Here is a 20,310-nt window from a genome sequence, read left to right as displayed (position 1 = left end):
TCAGACTACTCTGGTATGACAACAACCCTTGTTAAAACATATAATGTTTTAGAAAAATTATTTTAGAAAAAATATGTTAAAATTGCAAGATCTTTCCGTTAAGTGATATTTTCATAGTATCTTTAACTACTAGATCTATCATTTTTTGACCTTGATACACAGAAGTGTATCACAATAGTCTGGCCTCAATGCTTATCACAAGAGAGACCCATTGTTTAATTAAAAGTTTGGTTAATTCTCTATGCTGGTTAATATTCAGGCACATTTTAATTGGGGGAAATTATAATTTCTGGTCCCTAGCAGCTGTTCAGGCCGGCTCCCAGTCGTTTGCAGATGTAATAACAAATCCCAGATCAGAAAACTGCCTAGAGGTTGTTTGATAGGCATATTATATAAATGTGGAAAAAAAATAAACACAAACGTGCTGTAGTGGATGTGACTTGTTCATCACGGCTGATCTGGTTCAGTTTGTTTAATTCAGAGATCATGGTTCTGTTTCCCCTCCCACCAATGTCAGTAGAAAATAACTATTAAACTAAATAAGCAATTATTACATGAAATAAACAATTATTAAACTAAATGAAATCTCCCTCTCGGAAAGGACTACCATTCTAGTGAATGCTCTAAACTCTCAAGCAAGGCACACCAATGCGATGCCGATATTAAGAAGAAAAAAGTGAGAGGCAACGAAGGACACACAACGAAGGCTCTGGTACAAGATCAACCCACGGACACAAACTGCATTTAGTCAGACAAATGTATACTGCAGGAGCTAAATCTAGTGAAGAAACAGACACATAAAACTGAATGGTTTGAACCCTTCTAATGAAACATTACAGTTGATCATACCTAATGACTCTTGCATATTAAGTATAATCACTTGAACAGATTCAGATTCAGATTGTGTCTATGCGGACATGAGGAGATGGCAAAAACTGAATGATGTCTAGTTCCAAGACTCGCCCAAGGGGATGGAAATTGTCTGTTTAGAGAGCTGCACGACACCCATGTTGCCCTACTCTCAGCATCACAACTTCATCAGAAAACTCTCCTGTAGGTATTTGGGATGTGGAGGTCAGAACGCCGCACTCCAGAGCACTTCTGCCCATGGGTTACACTGTTCCGTATGCGTACAACCTCATACTTTAAAATGGAAACATTGGCCTGACCACACTAAAATACACTCAGAAGCGAGTCTGAAGTGACATTTAACAGACGTGCTGGCACTCGACTTATTGACAAGCTCCAGAACAAATAACAAATTTATAAATAGAGACCCAGCATGGATACCCAGTATGGGTAAGACATTTAGCTACAGCTAGTCAAAAATAAGGTTTTTTAATAACACAGCGACTTTGCAGCTACCGATTTCTTAACATTAGTCCAAGCATCTGAGAAAGCAAGTGTACAAAATAACCTCTGCAAGTAAAGCATGCTTTATTAATGCAGAGAAAATAAAATAGCAAAATTACTGCATTAAAAAAACCCCATGAAGCCAAGCTTTCGCATTGTCGTTAAACAATTATCTAGTTATGGCTGTTACACATCCTTGGGTGCAAAAGGGACATGACTGTAGCAAAACATAAACCAAGATGTCACCTATACCATACCCCTTAAAAAGACTGCTGCCTTCTTGGAGGAGAACTTAGTGCCAAATAGAATTACATGGGAATTGGCTCTGGTACAAGATCAACCCACGGACACAAACTGCATTTAGTCAGACAAATGTATACTGCAGGAGCTAAATCTAGTGAAGAAACAGACACATAAAACTGAATGGTTTGAACCCTTCTAATGAAACATTACAGTTGATCATACCTAATGACTCTTGCATATTAAGTATAATCACTTGAACAGATTCAGATTCGGCTCCTGGGAGTAAACCAAGCCATACAAATTAAATTGTACCAGCTACAAAGAAAGAAAACAAAGAAAAACCCAGGGAAAAGACTGAACTTTTATATGCACTTACACAAGTGTCTTGCAGGTCCACATTTTTTTAGACAAGCTGTTAGCGTGAAACAGATTAATGGTTTGATAATTGCTTCAGGCAGAAGATTTTTAAGTAAGCGGTTTACTACTGGAACTTCTAACAAGCCAGCACTTAAAGGACAGAGAAGTAATTACAATGTTTGTAATAGCTGGGTACAACGATAGCAGATATTCCTGAAGCAAGCAGAAATAGGAGGGTTCATTTTGCACGCTGCAATTGACTGTCTTTGCAAAATGAGCCTCTAAACATAAGAAATGCATGAAACAATACGATTTAAATGAAGAACTGGAATCTTTGGGGACCATCTCAAAGCAATAATATCACACTGCGCTGAATGTAGATTGCGCATGTGAGATCGGTGTGTGATGACCAAACTTGCACAGTAATTGCAAATTATTCTTGTTGAATATGCTGAAAGTATCTGCACCATATGCCCTATAAGTAAATAGTCTTTCCATGCTATGAACAGGGACAAACAGACCTTTAGCTACCAGATTTATACAGAGGCACAACAGCAGAGTGTTCTTTTCCTTCACCTCAATTTTCCATCTGAATAAAGGTCAAAACACTGCTGACCAGAAATGAGTAGCAATGGAGGCCAAATTAATGAAAACAAAGATTAAAACAAGGGTAAATTTATGTCTTTTAAGAAGTGTCTGGAGCTGAGCACAAGCCTGTAGCTCCAAGCAGTCTTACTGTCGTCATAGCTAAAGAGCAATTCAATTTTTGTTTTACCAGATGGATACCTACACCTAGGTACTTTTATGTTCTCCATTATTGTATTTTCTGAGCATCTCACAGTTTTAATTGTATCTATCTACACAACATTTAAGTGAAAGGCATCCTTTATCTGGTGACTGTTTAACACTATGCAGAGAGCCCAGGGGGGGAAGAATTCTTTGTCCTGGGCAAGTGACCATTTGCTAAGTTGAGGATCTGGGTTCAGACCTGCACCCTCAGGCTCCAGCAACCCAACCAGCTCAACTGCACAATTGCAAAGTACCTTTCCCCAGCTTTATCTGGAACCAAATAGGGCAAGAACACTCTTCTGAGCAATGGAAGATCTGAATTTTAAACCACTTCCAGCTGAATCCCTATCTCACGTTTCCTAGGGGTGAAAAGAAATCAGTCTTCGCTCTCCAACAGGGCCAATTTAGTAGCCCTAATTTCAAGAAAACGCTTTCAAGCTGTGAGTGCTGGTCTTATGAAGCTGGGTCCAAAGAAGTAATGAAGCTCTTTGGCAGAGGGAAAATTACAAACAAACCTTGTCTTCATGATTTTCAGCAGCAGATTGGGCACATCCCCAGTCAGCATGGTAGCTGCAGTGAATGCCATGCTGAATGTTTATAAAATAAGGTAATGCTGATTTTCCCAGCACTGAGCACTTTCTGTGCTTCTAGTCCAAACAAATTAAGATGAGACTTGCAAAACAGCCAAGGCACCCGTTATACAAGGTTGCCCTTTTCTTACTCTTCCCTGAGCATCTGCTCCTGGGCGCTGCTGGAAGCCAGGTTCCAGACAACATGGGCAAGATAATTGTTGTTGGGTTTAAGCCAACATGGGTGATTTATTACTGTGACTTGAAATGACTCAGCTTAAAAGTAGTTGAGATCCTCAGACCACCAGAGGCACGGTATCTTTGTAGTGTCAGCTCCCCACAGCCATGTTCTCAAGGTAGCTACCTGGCATTTGTTTGTTCCCCAAATGATCTTGTCTGGACTGCTTCAGCTCAATGCCCAAGCACTGCCAGCATGTGTAAGCTACGTGTTCCTGGCATACATTCTCAACCTGGTCAGTTAGGTGATTTCCAAACACACTTCCTCCCCTTTGTATCACTAACCCTCCTGCTGAATGCAGCATCCTGCTAGTTACAATCACAGAGTCACAGAATGGTTTGGGTTGGAAGGGACCTTCAAAGCTCATCTAATCCAATTCCCTGCCATGAACAGGGACATCTTCACCCACATCAGGTTGCTCGGAGCACCATCCAGCCTGGCCTGGGATGTCTCCAGGGATGGGGCATCCACCACCTCTCTGGGCAACCTGGGACAGGCTCTCACCACCCTCAGTGTAAAAAATTTCTTCCTCACGTCTAACCTGAATCTCCCTGCTTTTAATTTAAAATCATTACCCCTTGTCCTATCACAGCAGGTTCCACTAAAATGTCTGTCCCCGCGTTCTGGCTCCTGCAACTGTGCCTAGCATAGTAGGCATTTGGAGTGGGATTCTCAATCTTTTTCTGTTGAATTCTCTGCATTCCAGATCTGAATAGACCACATGTAGTGACAACAAGAAGGTCAAGAAGAGTCGAGAGTAAACAAGAAGGAGGGCTTTGCATCTCTGACTCTTCGACACTGATGTCTGGGCACTTGCTGGGGAGGGAGGATTCCACCTTTGGATATGTCAAAGAAGACAAAATGTGCTATACTTTAATACTCATCATAGTAGTAGTAATTATGAAGTCTATGCAGTAGAGTCATCTGTCAGCACTCTGCCCTAATAAATATTTAATTCTTCAACACAAATTGGCAACACCCCAACAAGGAACAGCAAAATAATACCTGCCAGCATAATGCATAGTGAACTCTCATGGGTTAGAAGAGAAGCACTATCGGCTCCTCTCTGGTCAAGAGGGGACCTGAATATGGATTTCCTCATCCTTGGGAAATGCCCTAACTAAATAGCTTCTTCAGAAGGAAAATTGTATCAGCAGTGCCTTTATGTATGTTGCAAGAGAAGTCTAGCTATGATTTACAGAAAAGAGATCATGATTCTGAACCTTAATTGGGATAAGGTACCAACATCTCAACGAGGCAGATTTTAAGGGAATGACATCTTGCCCCATTTTTGGAATGTTATTACAAGTGTGTTCTGATTTTTGTGGACCTTAGTCCTGGACATTCATTTCTTCCTATGCAGTGCTCCACAAGATATGGTCTTTGATATCCAGACATGATGGGATACCTCAGACAGTATAATTTCCATTTCCCTGTGACTCAGTTCTTCAGTCCTCCTCTCAAACCTCACATACAGCCCTTCAGAACAGCAAGGGGTTAAATCCTGCAGTTCCCAAATCCTGAGTTAGTACTTCCATTAATAAACAAATCTTGCGGAGTAGTTTCCAGGATTTTTTATATCTATATATGGAGAGACAGGGATATATAGAGAGACATATAGTGATTGTGCTGTCAAGACTGCCTTCCACAACGACACAAGGCTTTTTGTTTTCAGAACTAAAATATTTCATACCTCTAAGTATGGCTCCTTTGAGAAGAGTTTAAGACACTAAATATTTTCTTCCCCTCAAAAAATGATTTTTTCATTAGGACCCAGCATTTATTGTTAAATGTGCATATTACCTGAAATGACAACACTGCTGAGGAAGAGCGGGTCACAAAGGTTATTTTAAAAGAGTGAGAAAAAGGAAGACAGAGAAGTTGGAAGCTCCTGTTATTATATATGATTACTTAAACACATTTAAGTGTTTTTTAGAACAGGGGTGAATAAACTGTTCTCCATTCCTAATGCAAATTGAGCCAAAACTAGTGGGTTCTAATTGCAGTTAGAGAAACTCCAGTCCAGGAAAGACTTTCTATCAGTGAGGGAATAAGTTACCTAGAGAAGTTGCTGACTCTGCTGACACCGTGGGACGTTTTAAAGAACAAATTAGACATATGTCAGGAACAGGTCAAATACAGCTGATCTGCCCTAGGGCAAGAGAATGGACAACTTGAATTTTTTCAGGTCTTCTTCAGAACTATATTCTAGAGTTCCTACATCATGACTAACATGTTGCACTTTTTCATATTTCTTTTCACCTGATATGTCACATTCCCTGCTTGCTGTATGAATATATTAAAGAAATAAGTCTTCACAAGCAGAGTCCAATAAACACTTTTGGTGAATAGTGGACGTGCCCCAAAGAGTTTCACTGATTTTGAAACTATCCACCAATTTAAGTTGATTTTGTCAAGTTGAATTTACAGGAGGGAAAACAACAGGGATACATACACATACATATACACGCAAAAATTCATATATTCTTTCTTCCTTATTCACTAACACCCACCCACTGAAATTATTTTGGTCTATGATATTTACAGCTCTGCCAGATACATTACCACATATATTTAGTTTCTGTGCAGGGTGAAATGCAATCATAAGATGATGATAGGTAATATTGCATTTTGCATCTGGAAACATTAATATCACTTATCATTCTAATGACCAACAAAACTGTTAACAGTGGAATAAAAACCAAGGACGCAGGGTTTAAATGCATAAGGCCATTAGAACATGCATCGATGAAAATATGTACCAATTACATTTCAGGGTCAATACTTGAACAGCACAGAGTTTAACTAGAAGTATGCAAATAAAGAAACAAGGGAGGAAAAGAAAAACAAAGCAGCAATTATCACTGAGTCCTAACATTTTTTTGTAGTCATGGGGTGTTATGTGGGGCCATTCACATTAATAATTTGGAAGCAAGTGGTTCTGGCATACATGGTGAGCTAATACATTCCCCTGAGTTCTCACTTGCTTTTGCAAAACCCATTCAAAATTATGGTTTGAGTTTGGGAAACGTCTCTCTTCTGAGGCACCCCCTGAGAAAAGTGGGAGATTATAGGATGAGTTGCAACTCTCTCGTTTCTCTTAATTGATGAAGATCCAGTCCCAGTATGCTGTAAAATCTACCAACAGTTTGTTCCAAACCACCATGGTGATCACAGATGCCAGGCGAGAGAGTTTAGAAGCCAACCATCTCTGTAATGGCAATTTTGTACAACCTAAAAACTTTTCTGTTATCTGAAAGTCTACACTTTTGGAAAAGCAAATACATCAATACAAAGGAGGGTCATAGACTACCTGACTTGGACAGTGAAAGCTGCTTTCATTTTTATCAACAATTGAGATGGAACAAAAAATATATATAAAAAATATTAAATATATATATATATATATAAAATTAACATACAGGCATCCAAGAAAGGTTTTGAGTGGAAGGCATGAAAGAGGGATGGCCTCTGGACTGAATGATTTGCTTTTATTGCAGACAAACATCGCATGAAAGAGGGGAGGTTTTTCTTTCCACATTTGGGACATCTAATTGAGGATGCAAAAGGAAAATGCAAAGCCATCAGTTCCCACAAGGCATGCAACATGAATAAGAATTTATGTGATGTATTAGATTATCCAGTTGCAGTTTCATGGGGCAATTTCTCATAGGAAACAAAATACTCCATTGAATTTGTACAGCAGCTGTACATTCAGCATGTGTTAATCAGTTCTGGCTCGTGACTGCCAATAGTATGTTCTGCTGTCAAAAAAAAAAAAAAAAACCAAAAGAAAATCCTACACTTCTAGTCCATTTGGACCCTTAAAACATGTATAGGTATGATTTTTAAAGGGACTAAATACTTTGCACACCCATTAAACTGATGACATTTATGGATAGAAGGCAAATTTGAAAATGAAGATACCCTGGACTCTGGTTGGCAGCACCCTGGCTTGAAACGGTTATTTCAGTTTCTGAGGAACAGTTTTCTATTGTTTTGCTTTAAACCAGAATGCCATTTTCATAAGATGAGCAAAGTTTGGAGTTAGCCCTATGTATTCTATTATTCTCAGCACAGATTTTGGAGTTGAAATTCCCCTGGATAAGAGTAGCAGCACACCTCTTAGACAGCAGTGCTGTTCAGGAAGATGGGGTTGAGGGTCAAATGCTTGGGTGATGCCAGAATGAAAAGAGAGTCTGTGATCCACTGTCTTCTCAGGTGCTTCAGAGATACCCTAGTGGAACACACTTGCGCCACTTTAAAGCATTCAGCTTTGTGCAAAACAAAAAAACAAAACAGAAATTAGCTAGCTGTGTCTTCAAGTTGGGACTCAAATGTTAAATCATTCATGGGACATTAATGCTAAGACTCATTTGTTCTGATTTCACTCAAAATCAGAATGCTTGTTCTCATTAATTCTGCAAGCTTCTTTTGCTAATTAATTTTTACAAAAAAAATTCTTTAGAGAGTTTTGTTCTAGCTGCCTGCAATTCTGGTTTATCTTTTTTAAAGGATCACATATAAAATGTCATGTAGAACAACAATTTGTTTCTGGGTTTCATATTTAAAAAAGAGAAAAGCTCTTAAAAATAGTCATCCCTATGGGAAGTGTTTTGGAACAACTTTTAAAACTTGAAATTCCTTTTGAACCATAACAACAACGGACATTTTTATACATTTCCCTCATCTTTGATTTTGGTCTGCAGATTTGCAGTTTGCAGTCCATGCCCACTCTATTTCTGTCTCACTGTTCAAGAACAGAGCAAGTCATTGCTTGGCTCTGAGGGTTTTGTTTTTGTCTTTGAAGTACAAACATGGTGGATGGCAATTAGTTTAGATTGCTAATTTAGTTAATAATAATCTGGAGGCAGGCAGAGGCAGATTAGAGCTACTGGAGATAAATAAATGTTTTGAATCCTTCCACTCACTACAGGAGAAAAGCAAAGGTGTATAACCTTCTCCTACGTGTCTCTCCCTCATACTGAGACTATTTTGGTTGATATCTCTGTCCACTTGGGCCGTGGAAAAGTTTAGCCCAATGCCAGTCCCAGAAATATGAAAACTCCTATGAAAATGTTTATACAGGTTACAATCACTGGTGTATTAATAACCTCAGTGGTTATTAGCAAGTACAGTAGGTATATTCTCTTTTGAGGGTTATCACAGATACCAAGTATCAGGTAAACTACAGCAAGGATGAGAAAAATAAATTGTTTTACTTCTTTTTAGACAGATGGTAATTGAAAGGATGTTAACAACATATTCAAGGTCAGAGAGATAATATTATACAACTTCCATATCCTAATCTAATTCCTTAATTAGAGCCATTCTATCAATCTTATAAATCACTACATGGCCTTTCTCAGGTTTGAGACATCTCACTCATATTTTAATTGTTAATCTCTTATATTACCTCTTGGTTTTTCTGCAGATTTTCATGGTCTGTAGCAGATGTTGTCTTCTCCCATTTCTCTGCAACTTGATTTGCTTCTTCTATTTTTTGCTCATAGCTTTTCTGGGAATTTAGCAGTGTCACTTCATAAAACTCTTGAATATCTGCAAAGAGGAACAAGCAAAAGACATTATTTGACATGTTGGTTTTTGAATCCCTGCTGTTTTTCTTTGGCTGATATATACTTACACATGATCATCATAATGCTAAACACGTATTGCATTTCTAGAAGAATGCACCGATATGCAAATTCGTTTTCTAAAATGTCAATGAGATTCTTGAGGTATATTCTCATTTTAAAGAGGTCTCTACAAATAATTTCAGAGAAGTGAAGGAATAATATTTATAAGAAGAGATTTAAAGAACATGTCACTTGCATACCTGAACAATATAGGTAGAACAGACCCTTAATACAGGGAAAAGAAAGACACAGATCATTTTAACCAGTAAACTAGACATTTGCGGATGTAAAATACCCTAAGAGAAGCTTCTTGTCAGACACCCATTTAGGATTTATTTTCTTTTAAGAGGGGTACGCTACTTGAAGGAAGACTTTGTGGATTCACCACTTCAACCTGTTGTCATTTAGAAGTGGCTGGTTAATGTTTCATTTCAACCAAGAGTAAGTAACAATCCAGGTCTTAATATCTTGTTCAGATGTTTCTGTCACACTTGTTTCCATGTGATATGAACAGATCCACAAGATCCAGCGGTGAAAACGCTTCCACTAAAAACCTGTGCATGTAAAGACATAAGGAGATTAAAAATAAAAAAGTGTTTCCCTTCCTTGAAGGAAGGAAGGAAGGAAGGAAGGAAGGAAGGAAGGAAGGAAGGAAGGAAGGAAGGGAGGGAGGGAGGGAGGAAGGGAGGAAGGAAGGGAGGAAGGGAGGAAGGGAGGAAGGAAGGGAGGAAGGGAGGAAGGGAGGGAGGGAGGGAGGGAGGAAGGGAGGAAGGAAGGGAGGAAGGGAGGAAGGGAGGAAGGAAGGGAGGAAGGGAGGAAGAGAGGAAGGGAGGAAGGGAGGAAGGGAGGGAAGAAGGGAGGGAGGGAGGGAGGGAGGGAGGGAGGAAGGAAGGAAGGAAGGAAGGAAGGAAGGAAGGAAGGAAGGAAGGAAGGGAGAGAGAAAGAAAGAGAGAAAGAGAGAAAGAAAGAGAGAGAGAAAGGGAGAGAGAGAAAGAGAGAAAGAGAGAAAGAAAGAAAGGAAGAAAGAAAGAAAGAGAGAAAGAAAGAGAGAAAGAAAGAAAGAAAGAGAGAGAGAGAGAAAGAGAGACACAGAGAAAGAGAGAGAGAGAAAGGGAGAAAGAAAGAAAGAAAGGGAGAAAGAAAGAAAGGGAGAAAGAATGGGAGAAAGAAAGGGAGAAAGGGAGAGAGAAAGAGAGAAGGAGAGAAGGAGAGAAGGAGAGAAGGAGAGAAGGAGAGAAGGAGAGGAAGAGAGAAGGAGAGGAAGAGAGGAAGAGAGAAAGAGAGAAAGAGAGAAAGAGAGAAAGAGAGAGAGAAAGAGAGAGAGAAAGAGAGAAAGGGAGAAAGAGAGAGAGAAAGAGAGAGAGAAAGAAAGAAAGAGAAAGAGAGAAAGAAAGAGAGAAAGAAAGAAAGAGAGAAAGAAAGAAAGAGAGAAAGAGAGAGAGAAAGAGAGAGAGAAAGAGAGAGAAAGAGAGAGAGAAAGAGAGAGAAAGAGAGAAAGAAAGAGAGAAAGAAAGAGAAAGAGAGAAAGAAAGAGAGAAAGAGAGAAAGAAAGAAAGAGAGAAAGAGAGAAAGAAAGAGAGAAAGAAAGAGAGAAATCAAGAGAGAAAGCAAGAAAGAAAGCAAGAGAGAAAGTAAGAGAGAAAGCAAGAGAGAATGCAAGAGAGAAAGAGAGAAAGCAAGAGAGAAAGAAAGCAAGAGAGAAAGAGAAAGAGAGAAAGAGAGAAAGAGAGAAAGAGAGAAAGAAAGAGAGAAAGAGAGAAAGAGAGAAGGAGAGAAAGAAAGAAAGAGAGAAAGAAAGAAAGAGAGAAAGAGAGAAAGAGAGAAAGAGAGAAAGAGAGAAAGAGAGAAAGAGAGAAAGAAAGAGAGAAAGAGAGAAAGAGAGAAAGAAAGAAAGAAAGAAAGAAAGAAAGAAAGAAAGAAAGAAAGAAAGAGAGAAAGAAAGAGAGAAAGAGAGAAAGAAAGAGAGAAAGAAAGAGAGAAAGAAAGAGAGAAAGAGAGAAAGAGAGAAAGAGAGAAAGAGAGAAAGAGAAAGAGAGAAAGAGAGAAAGAGAGAAAGAGAGAAAGAAAGAGAGAAAGAAAGAGAGAAAGAAAGAGAGAAAGAAAGAGAGAAAGAAAGAGAGAAAGAAAGAGAGAAAGAAAGAGAGAAAGAGAGAAAGAGAGAAAGAGAGAAAGAGAGAAAGAGAGAAAGAGAGAAAGAGAGAAAGAGAGAAAGAAAGAGAGAAAGAAAGAAAGAAAGAAAGAAAGAAAGAAAGAAAGAAAGAAAGAGAGAAAGAAAGAAAGATTGTATCTACCTGGATACCCCCTGGGACTTCTAAGAACAGACTGGTTATAAAAACTACCATGCATTCAATAAGTGGCTCTCGCTAATGAGCACTTCCTAAGGCATAAAGAAGATGGGAAGGCACGACCCTCAACATGTAGATGTCAGGAAAGGCAGAGAAACCTTTCTGGTATTAAGTGAAGAAGCTATACAGGAAAAACAAGCTTCTTGTACTTACACAATGTGTTTCATAAAAAATTGGGACTGTGGTTTTTCATTTTATGTTTTGTGAAGAAAATTAGATTAGATTACTTTTAATTAATAGTAGCCCAAATGTAAGCAGGCAATCAGAAAACATTTCTTACTAGAAGCTGTGATAAACCTATACCCGACAATACCAGGAACCCAAACACCCCAGGATGCTCCACCATGTCAAAAAGTAAAGACTTTTCCCCAGAAAAGCTTCTTGGACCAGAGGAGAAAAATCTTCTAACGTTAGCCATAGAGCCCACCTGACAAAGAGGAAAATATTGATGCTGTGTCTGAACTTCGTAGGCAGCTGGGAATATTGTCATACAGGGTCAGATCCTACACCCAGACCAAGAAGACATAGTTTCTAACTGTAATAAATAACCTGCTGTGGAAGTACCTCTGCAATTTCTGTCATATGCTGTCTCACATGACAGGAGACCGGACTGAGTTGCATGGGACAAGCAGAACTAAAAGAGCACTGAAAGCTGAAGGCACAGAGGCACACAGCAGAGACACCCTGAATTTCTGCATCTTTCAGGGACCAGTCAAAAGTAGAATCACAGTCACAGAATGGTTTGGGTTGGAAGGGACCTTCAAAGCTCATCCAGTGCCACCCCTGCCATGAGCAGGGACATCTTCACCAGATCAGAGCCCCGTCCAGCCTGGCCTGGGATGTCTCCAGGGATGGGGCATCCACCACCTCTCTGGGCAACCTGGGACAGGGTTTCAACACCCGCATTGTAAACAATTTCTTCCTTGTGTCCAGCACTCAGCTGGGACCGGGCTTGTCCTCACATGAAGTCTCTGGCCTGATTTCTAGAAGTCTCTTGCCCCTATTTAGTAACAATTGAAATTGATCATTTCTTCTTGGTCCTCTTACAACTTTCTGACTCATTGCATACTCTATTTGACAGGTGAAATGGGAAAAAATAATCAGGGGGTTTAATTTTAACATTAATAATTGTGACCCATAGGAAGTAAATACTACTTTCTATTTCACCAATATATTTGTAAGAATGTGTATTTCATTTTGCTAACAACATCTAATTCCGCCACTAAAATTAGGACCCACTTTTCAAACAAAAAGCTATAGGAGAGTTGCAATAAGGATGGAAGTTTTGCAATTCTCCTTGGATTTTTTACTGTCATTTTGCACACTCACAGTAAAACTGCAAACAGTCGTAATATGTGGTTGGATGCCAGGTCAATTTGTATTGCAACTGCAAGTAAAATGTATCAGGCTAACATGTAATTATCTCTAGACAAATACTTTGCAGAAATAAACGAGAAATTGCCCTCTGGCAGTGGAATTCAGCTGGCATAGCTGTCATTATCAGAGTATTAATTGGGTTGACAGTAGTCAGTCAAGAACAGCAGAACAGCGCTTTCGTTCTAACTTTAAGAACTGCCTTGCCCTAGTGTTTTCTTTAAAAACAACATGTGAGCCACAATTGCACATGTATGCAAGTGTGCAAAATAAATATTAAAAACTCAGCCTCTTTGTAAAGGTTCTTATCTGTTCTGAGGAGACTGGGGGTTGCTTTCATTGGAATAATGATCACCAGTGTGCAGAGAAGAGCATTTTGGTGTATTTCTGTGGTTACAGAAGAAAGCACAGAGGATTCACTTAGCTGGTTGCTTTTTTACTCTGTAAGCAAAAATTGCCATTTCTATGGAATAAGAGCAGCCAGCAACTTGCAGTCAATCAAGGTTAGCAGCAAATAGGATCTGTAACTTGCTCTGTGTAAAACCTGCTCTGTCGAGTTATCTCCATTATGAGAGAGGTGCGATCATATTGGGACAGGAGAACGCCTGAATACTGGTGAGGATGGGAATAGAGGTGTAAAGGAGATGATGGGATTAAACAGATGTAGAATCAAGCTTGCAACCAAGGTCATAAAAAGTAGGTGCGACAACATGGTAATGGTGATGTAAAATGACCAAAATACAGCCTGTCCCCTAATGGGGGCTTACAAGAAGATAATTCAACAAGGAGACTAACATCTTATACAAATGAAATCTGTATTGAGTATTTCTTGGCACTATATTCCCTACCTTTTCTGATATCATTAAGGAATGGCAATATTACTATGGATGAACGCCATGAGCACAAAACACCTCTTCAGATGAACGGTTCAGATCTCTGTATCGCTGCAAACATTTTGTTAAGCAATGAATTCATGTTTGCTTAAAATGTCTGTGAATCTCACTGGATTTTCAGTCCAACTGAATTTGTTCATTTACTTCTTAAGAGATTACTTACTTTATTTAATAAACTCCACTTGCTCTTCGTTTAGCCTAGCCCAAATGTTTTGTCAGTTTTGCTGTATAAAGATAAATTGCACACAAGAAATTACATATATTCCAATACAAAGTAATTCCAAAGATACCACGATATATTATATTTTGGATAATTCCATCACTAGGGAAGTGGGAAAACAATTTTTCTCTACATCGGCATGGCAGAGACCACATCAGTATCACTTTACAAATGCCCATGGACAAGTACACCATAAATCACTGTGTCTGTGCTCTGAAGGCAAATTACAAGAACCCCCCTCTCCTGTCTTACAGACCTATGCAAGAGTGAGCAGGGTTTAACCTTTATAGATATGGCAGAGAATACTTTCTCTTACTAAAGTTGGAACCATTCCCAGTGTGAAGTGTTGTTTTCTTTACTACTCTTTAAGAAATATATGTTAATTATTTAGGCTCAAATTTGTGTTGTGCTCATTCTTACCTATTTTTTTTTTTAAGAAAATTTAAGCAAAAGTAATTTGGACAAAGAATAAGAACTGCAAATGACACAATGTCATATCCACATAGAAGAGCAACCTTTCAGGCAACAGCTGCATAGAAAGAAAAACATATGATCAGACAAAGCTAAACAGGCTGCCTAAACTCTGACATTTTCTGACTTTTGAGTGATTGGTGATGCAGCCTTGTGACCCCTATTCCAGTGAAGTTTTCTTTTCCAATTTATATGCATCGCAATATCTATTCGTTATAGGAGCACCTTACAACTCTCATAGCAAAGGGGTTAAATAATATGAAAAGGCAAAAATGTTGAATAGCCTAAACTACTCTCTGTCTTCTGTGACTATGGGCTTTCACCAGCATTCTAATGAGGAAAAATAAGATAAAGCAATACAATTCCTCATTCATCTGTAAGCACTTCGGCACCAGAAAGATAGAAGTAAATTGAAGGGAATTCAGACAAAGACAGATGATTAAAGGTCTGAGTGACCTAACTTTTGAGCAAAGATTAAAGGAAGAGAATAATAATAACATACACTTTCATACTTCCTTTCATTTCAAAGCAAAACAAACATTAAGAACCATATAGCATTGGCTGAGAAAATTGCACAAGGCCTCAAAAAGAAACAAACCAGCAGGACTGAACTGCAGCAGCCCACAAACCAGCACAGCCTTTGTGATCAATAACACACTTACAAGTGGCTTCAGAATCACCAGCGGATTCAGGACAACATTATTCCATTTTAAAAAGTCCTCTTTGCAGGGTAGATGCAGTTGCACAAGCAAATCTGGAAAAATCCCCTGGTGTGCTATGAATGAGCAATGAGCCGATTGCTCCTAAACGCTTTCTCCTTTATTCAGGATACTTGCTAGTGTGATGTAAAGTCAGCAGGGAAAGGTAGTCCAGATTTGCTCTTATTTATGCATCTTGGTGCCCTTTCTACTACTGACCCATCTTCAGCTGTGTAAATCAGTGTAGTAAATCAGTCTGGTAGGCCCAAGGCTGTATGAAGTATATGGGATAGCTTTGGCATCTGTATGATTTTCGCCTACAAAAAGAAGCACTGACAGGTACCAAAGGCATCTCAGTACTATTATGCCCCTTCAGAAATTTAGTCATCAATGCACATGCATCCCAGTGCACTGAGCAGGTGGGATTACCCCAATACATCTCGTTAACACCAGTTGACCTGTAACTGAACTTTGCACATACCTAATTGATGTAAAGGCTTAGGAAGTGAGAATATCAAAAGATGGATTTTCCAAGGTAAAATGGTGCAAAATGATACACCAGAAGGATGTGCTGCAATTAAGCAAGACCTGGACAGACCAGACACCTGGGCAGAGAGGAACCTAATGAAGTTCAACACGGGCAAGTGTAGGGTCCTGCACCTGGGAAGGAACAACCCCAGGCACCAGTACAGGGGTTGACCTGTTGAGAAGCAGCATTGCAGAGAAGGACCTGGGAGTCCCAGTGGACAGCTTAACCATGAGCCAGCAATGTGCCCGTGTGGCCAAGAAGGCAATGATATCCTGGGGTACATTAAGAAGAGTGTGACCAGCAGGTTGAGGAGGTTGTTCCTCCCCCACTCCTCTGCCCTGGTGAAGCCGCATCTGGAGTACTGGGTACAGTTCTGGGCTCCCCAGTATAAGAAGGACAAGGAATTACTGAAAGGAGTCCAGTGGTGGGCTGCAAAGATGGTGAGGGGGCTGGAGCATCTTACTTATGAGGAGAGACTGAGAGAGCTGGGTCTGTTCAGCCTGGAGAAGAGAAGCTGAGAGGGGATCTCATCAGTATTTATAAAAATCTCAAGGGTGGGTGTCAAGAGGATGGACCAGACTCCTTTCAGTGGTGCCCAACGACAGGATGAGGAGCAATGGGCACAAACTGCAACACAAAAGGTTCTATTTGAATATCAGGAGAAATTACTTGGAGGTGCCAGAGCCCTGGAACAGGCTGCCCAGAGAGGCTGTGGAGTCTCCTTCTCTGGAGACATTCAAACCCACCTGGACACATTCCTGTGTGATCTGCTCTGGTGAACCTGCTTTAGCAGGTGGGTTGGACTGGATGATCTCCAGAGGTCCCTTCCAAGCCCAACCATTCTGTGACTCTGTGAAAATGTAGAGACACTCAGCTTGAGCTGGTACCAGTTTACAATGCTGCAATGCAGTGAGGACGGATTTGCAGCGTGTCAAACTCGGGATTCAGAAGACTGGGGTATAAAGAAAAACAGAGCAGGAGCGGAGAGAAAAATCTTTTGTACCTCTTTTGCATTTAAAAAAATAAGGGAAGGAATACAAAAGTCTGTGTTCCAGTAACAAACAAACCGATGCCAGGCTGATACCATGTATATTTTATAGAACACAAACAATTAGGCTTGAAAGGATAATCTTGTACATCGCTTAGCCTGAAGTTGTACTGCATGTGTCAGCAAATGCTGCCTCCCCGGTGACTTCACAGTACATGCAACCGCTTGTAACAGAGCAGCGCGAACTATTCCATGCACCAACCCTTATCCAAAGTCCACCTACCCACCACAGCGTGTTTTGACCTCCAGGAGGAGTACACTGTGCTGACGGCTGTTCCAAAAGCTGTTACTTTCAGCTGTGCTTTGCAATGAGAGGATTTCCTTGTGACCTACATCTTGCTACCACCCCTTTCCACTCTATGTAGATGATGTCTCGAGACCATTTAGAAGAGGCAGCAATATTCTGGTAACTGCAGTAATTGGGTGTTGCTTTCTGCAGATAGCTATACATTTTTGCAATTAACTGTAATGTCATTGACAATGTAGAAACTCATTACCCAAGAAACAGGTTCTCTGTGCATCACATTTTTGTAGACTCAAACTGGGAATTTGAACTATCTGTAGGATAAAAAGAAAAGAGTTTGCTGGTTTTTTTCCCTCCTCCTTCTAGAGGTCCTTAGCCGTGGGATTCATTTTTCCTATGCTGTGCCAGTGCCCTGACTTGCTTTGCAGTGTAACTCCCATCTGTTTTTCCAGGGCATTCAGGGACAAGGTGGAATGGGGGTCTAAGGCAAGAGGCAAACACAAGCTGTTTCCTTTCTGGGAAATTTGGGACAGTCTTTTTGTCTCTGTGTAGGATAGTGTCTGATATGTACCTTGTAATGTTGTGTAACCCAGCACAAATGGCTACAGTCTGGCAGAACACTGCAAATCAAAATAAAGTCAATTGTTATAGACTCTTACTGCAGGTCATTTTTTTTTTTTTAACTAAGGGAACATTACAGCGTACGTCTAAATGGCATCATTTATATCCTGGGGAGTAGATTATGCTGGGTCAGCTTCAGCCATCTGCTCTGAATTAATAGGTAGGAGTAAGGAGGTTTGTGCAAGATGTTGTTCAAGAAGGAAAACTGATTCAGGCAGTGGAAGGAGCAGGGAAGTGATCAGAGATCGTACCAGCCTGCCAGTAAAAGGCATTAAAGGCCCTGCCTGTGGAAGCAGTCCAAAGAGAAATTAAATAAAATCACCAAACCCAATGGTGTTTTCTGGCTGTTTTTTTTGTTTATTTTTTCAAGTAAAATGTTTCCATATTGAGTAAAATAGGCATTATAAGAGAGACACAAGAAAAGTAGGAGAAGAAAAAAAACTTAACTTGAAATTGGGTGAATTTTCAACTAAAGCAGGACCATGACACAGACCCTGCATGAGAAACGGCAGATCTCCAGATATCAAGCTGGTCCATAGCTTTATGGTCATGGTGAGCTCAAACCTGCCCCCGTTAGCATTCCTCGGTGCAGCAGCAGTCAAAAATGCCTTTTTCATTTCAGCTGTACCTCATCCCCAGGCCTCCACACATATTTGACAGAGGTCTGCACTAACAAAGGTGTTGTAAGATTCAAAAATGAAGGAAAACTCAAGGCTTATTTTTTTTACCAGTTGGCAGGGGTAAGACCAAGATATGTCAAGTCAAAATTAAATTTAGAAGCAAGGTTTTCAAACATAAGCTTTTGGTGCATTAGAAACAGAGATGCCAACCCACCAGCAGGAGTTATCTCAGAAGGAGAAAACAGGTTCTCTGTTCCATGCAGGCAGTGAAACAGTGCAGTGCAAGCCAGGGAACCAGTCTTCTGCCAAATGCCTGCCGTTGATAAATGTTCCTAAATCTATTAAAAGCAGCATACTCCGGTAGAACATGTACCAAAGTAGGCAGCAAGAAGTACGGTTTCTCTTATTAACCTGTATTGATTCTTGAGCTCAGGAAAATCCCTTCTATTTGGCATAGGTAACACTTTGAGGTCCCTTCTGACCTAAATTATCCAATGACTCTATGATCCTTTGTGTAACCAGGTTGTAAACTCTTTGGGGTGGAACCGTTACAAAACAGGTACATACCTGAGCAAAATTATCTATTTTTATCAAAAAAGCTCTGACGCACTCTACATGCTGTAATAGATAACGATACAGCTAGCAATTAATAACCTTTGCAAAAACTATTTAGATGTATGGAAAAAAAATATGGCTTTTGAGTACTTTTGGATGTGCTGTACAATAGTATTGTTTTTTGTAATATACCCAAAATACAATCAGAGCTCTCTCAAACTGCTCAGCTAGGAATATCTGCCTCAAAGGCAGCTGTCCAAAATCTGGGGAGAATAAAATATTCAACACAGATTGCTGTGCACAAAGACAAAATAATTGCTGCAGCCCTTTCTGAGTGAGGGATGTTTATGTCAACAAGCGAAAACTTAAATGCAATAAGTCAGATAAGCCAGTATTTAAGCCCGTTCAGTGATGATATCGAGTGTATTACTAACGTTTTGCCTATGCATTCTAGCCTCTTATTCATAAATAAGCATCACAGTCTGGATTTGAGCATTCACCATTGACAAGATGGTAAACATCTATGGTTGCTAATTGTGTTTCCAGTGGGACAAGAAAAGAAACTGTGAGACAGGTTCAATAATGCACAGAAACACAGTCAGAAGTGGGCACAGTAGAATAAATTAGTAAATGCCGCACTCAATTCTGCTCAGTCTGTTTCTGAAGGTTAAGCTGCAGAAGAGCAAGAGCAGCAAACCCCAAATCCTACGGCGAGGTTTCATTTCAAACACACCAGCTGGGGCCTGCAGATCAATGCCCAGTCTGCAAGAATCAGAGCAGGATCACGAGCGCACACTGCCTGGTTTGCACCTCCGGACTACCAGGCACATCATTGAATCTCTTCCAGGATTTCTTTTCTGACAGAAAACCATGTAAACACAAAGTGCTGTTAATTTTACTAAGTGTTCAAAAGTGACAGCTAAGGAAGCACTAAGAGGCCAAGGCAAGGTTTCCTGTGCTTCAGAATTGCCCTTTCATAAAATGACGGTTTCCTTTGAAAAATCATGGGTTGTGTCAAGCTCTTTTCCTATAAGCTTAAATACAAACCTGCATGTTTTTTCAGTGCTGTGTATTGCTCTGCATGCAGCAGTCAGAGACTGTGAAAGTTATTTACTGACAACAATATTGTATACCTTCGGGAAAAGGTTTTATTCATTGTGTGGAGAGCTGGATGCAAAGCCATTGCTGGGGAGATTTTCCCTTGTTTCTGTGCAGCAGTTAACAGTTATTACTGTGCATTTCTGATCCTGTCAAAGGATCATGCAGCCCCACTGTGGGTCACAGAAGTTATGAACAGACTTTCATTTTAATGGTTCCAACACGCACTTAAACTGTAACAGAGAGAATACCGGAAAACTGTTCAGTTATATAATTTGTTTATTGTGTGATTTTGTTTGTTGTTCAAGTGCTTGAGATATGATTTCTTTAAATAGGGTTAATTAGGAAAACCTGTCAAAATTGTACTGTAAAACATATCAAAACTGCAGGTATATTTTCATCTCTGAGC

The 20,310-nt window shown here is 39.9% G+C and overlaps 1 protein-coding gene across 12 annotated transcripts in view; it reads right to left on the bottom strand.

The window, feature by feature from the left end:
• Positions 1 to 20,310, bottom strand: part of DLG2 (discs large MAGUK scaffold protein 2) — a 1,047,967-nt gene that overhangs the window by 901,098 nt on the left and 126,559 nt on the right. For all 12 annotated transcript variants that reach the window (XM_071798683.1, XM_071798777.1, XM_071799041.1 and 9 more), the window contains one exon: positions 8,966 to 9,108. In XM_071798683.1, coding sequence (XP_071654784.1) covers positions 8,966 to 9,108 — 143 coding nt within the window. The remainder of the gene's footprint in view (positions 1 to 8,965; positions 9,109 to 20,310) is intronic.

This window comes from Patagioenas fasciata, chromosome 1 (assembly GCF_037038585.1).
Source record: "Patagioenas fasciata isolate bPatFas1 chromosome 1, bPatFas1.hap1, whole genome shotgun sequence".
NCBI classification, from domain to species: Eukaryota; Metazoa; Chordata; class Aves; order Columbiformes; family Columbidae; genus Patagioenas; species Patagioenas fasciata.
The sequence above is the reverse complement of the archived record's forward strand: the minus strand, read 5'-3'. Positions and strand labels throughout refer to the sequence as shown.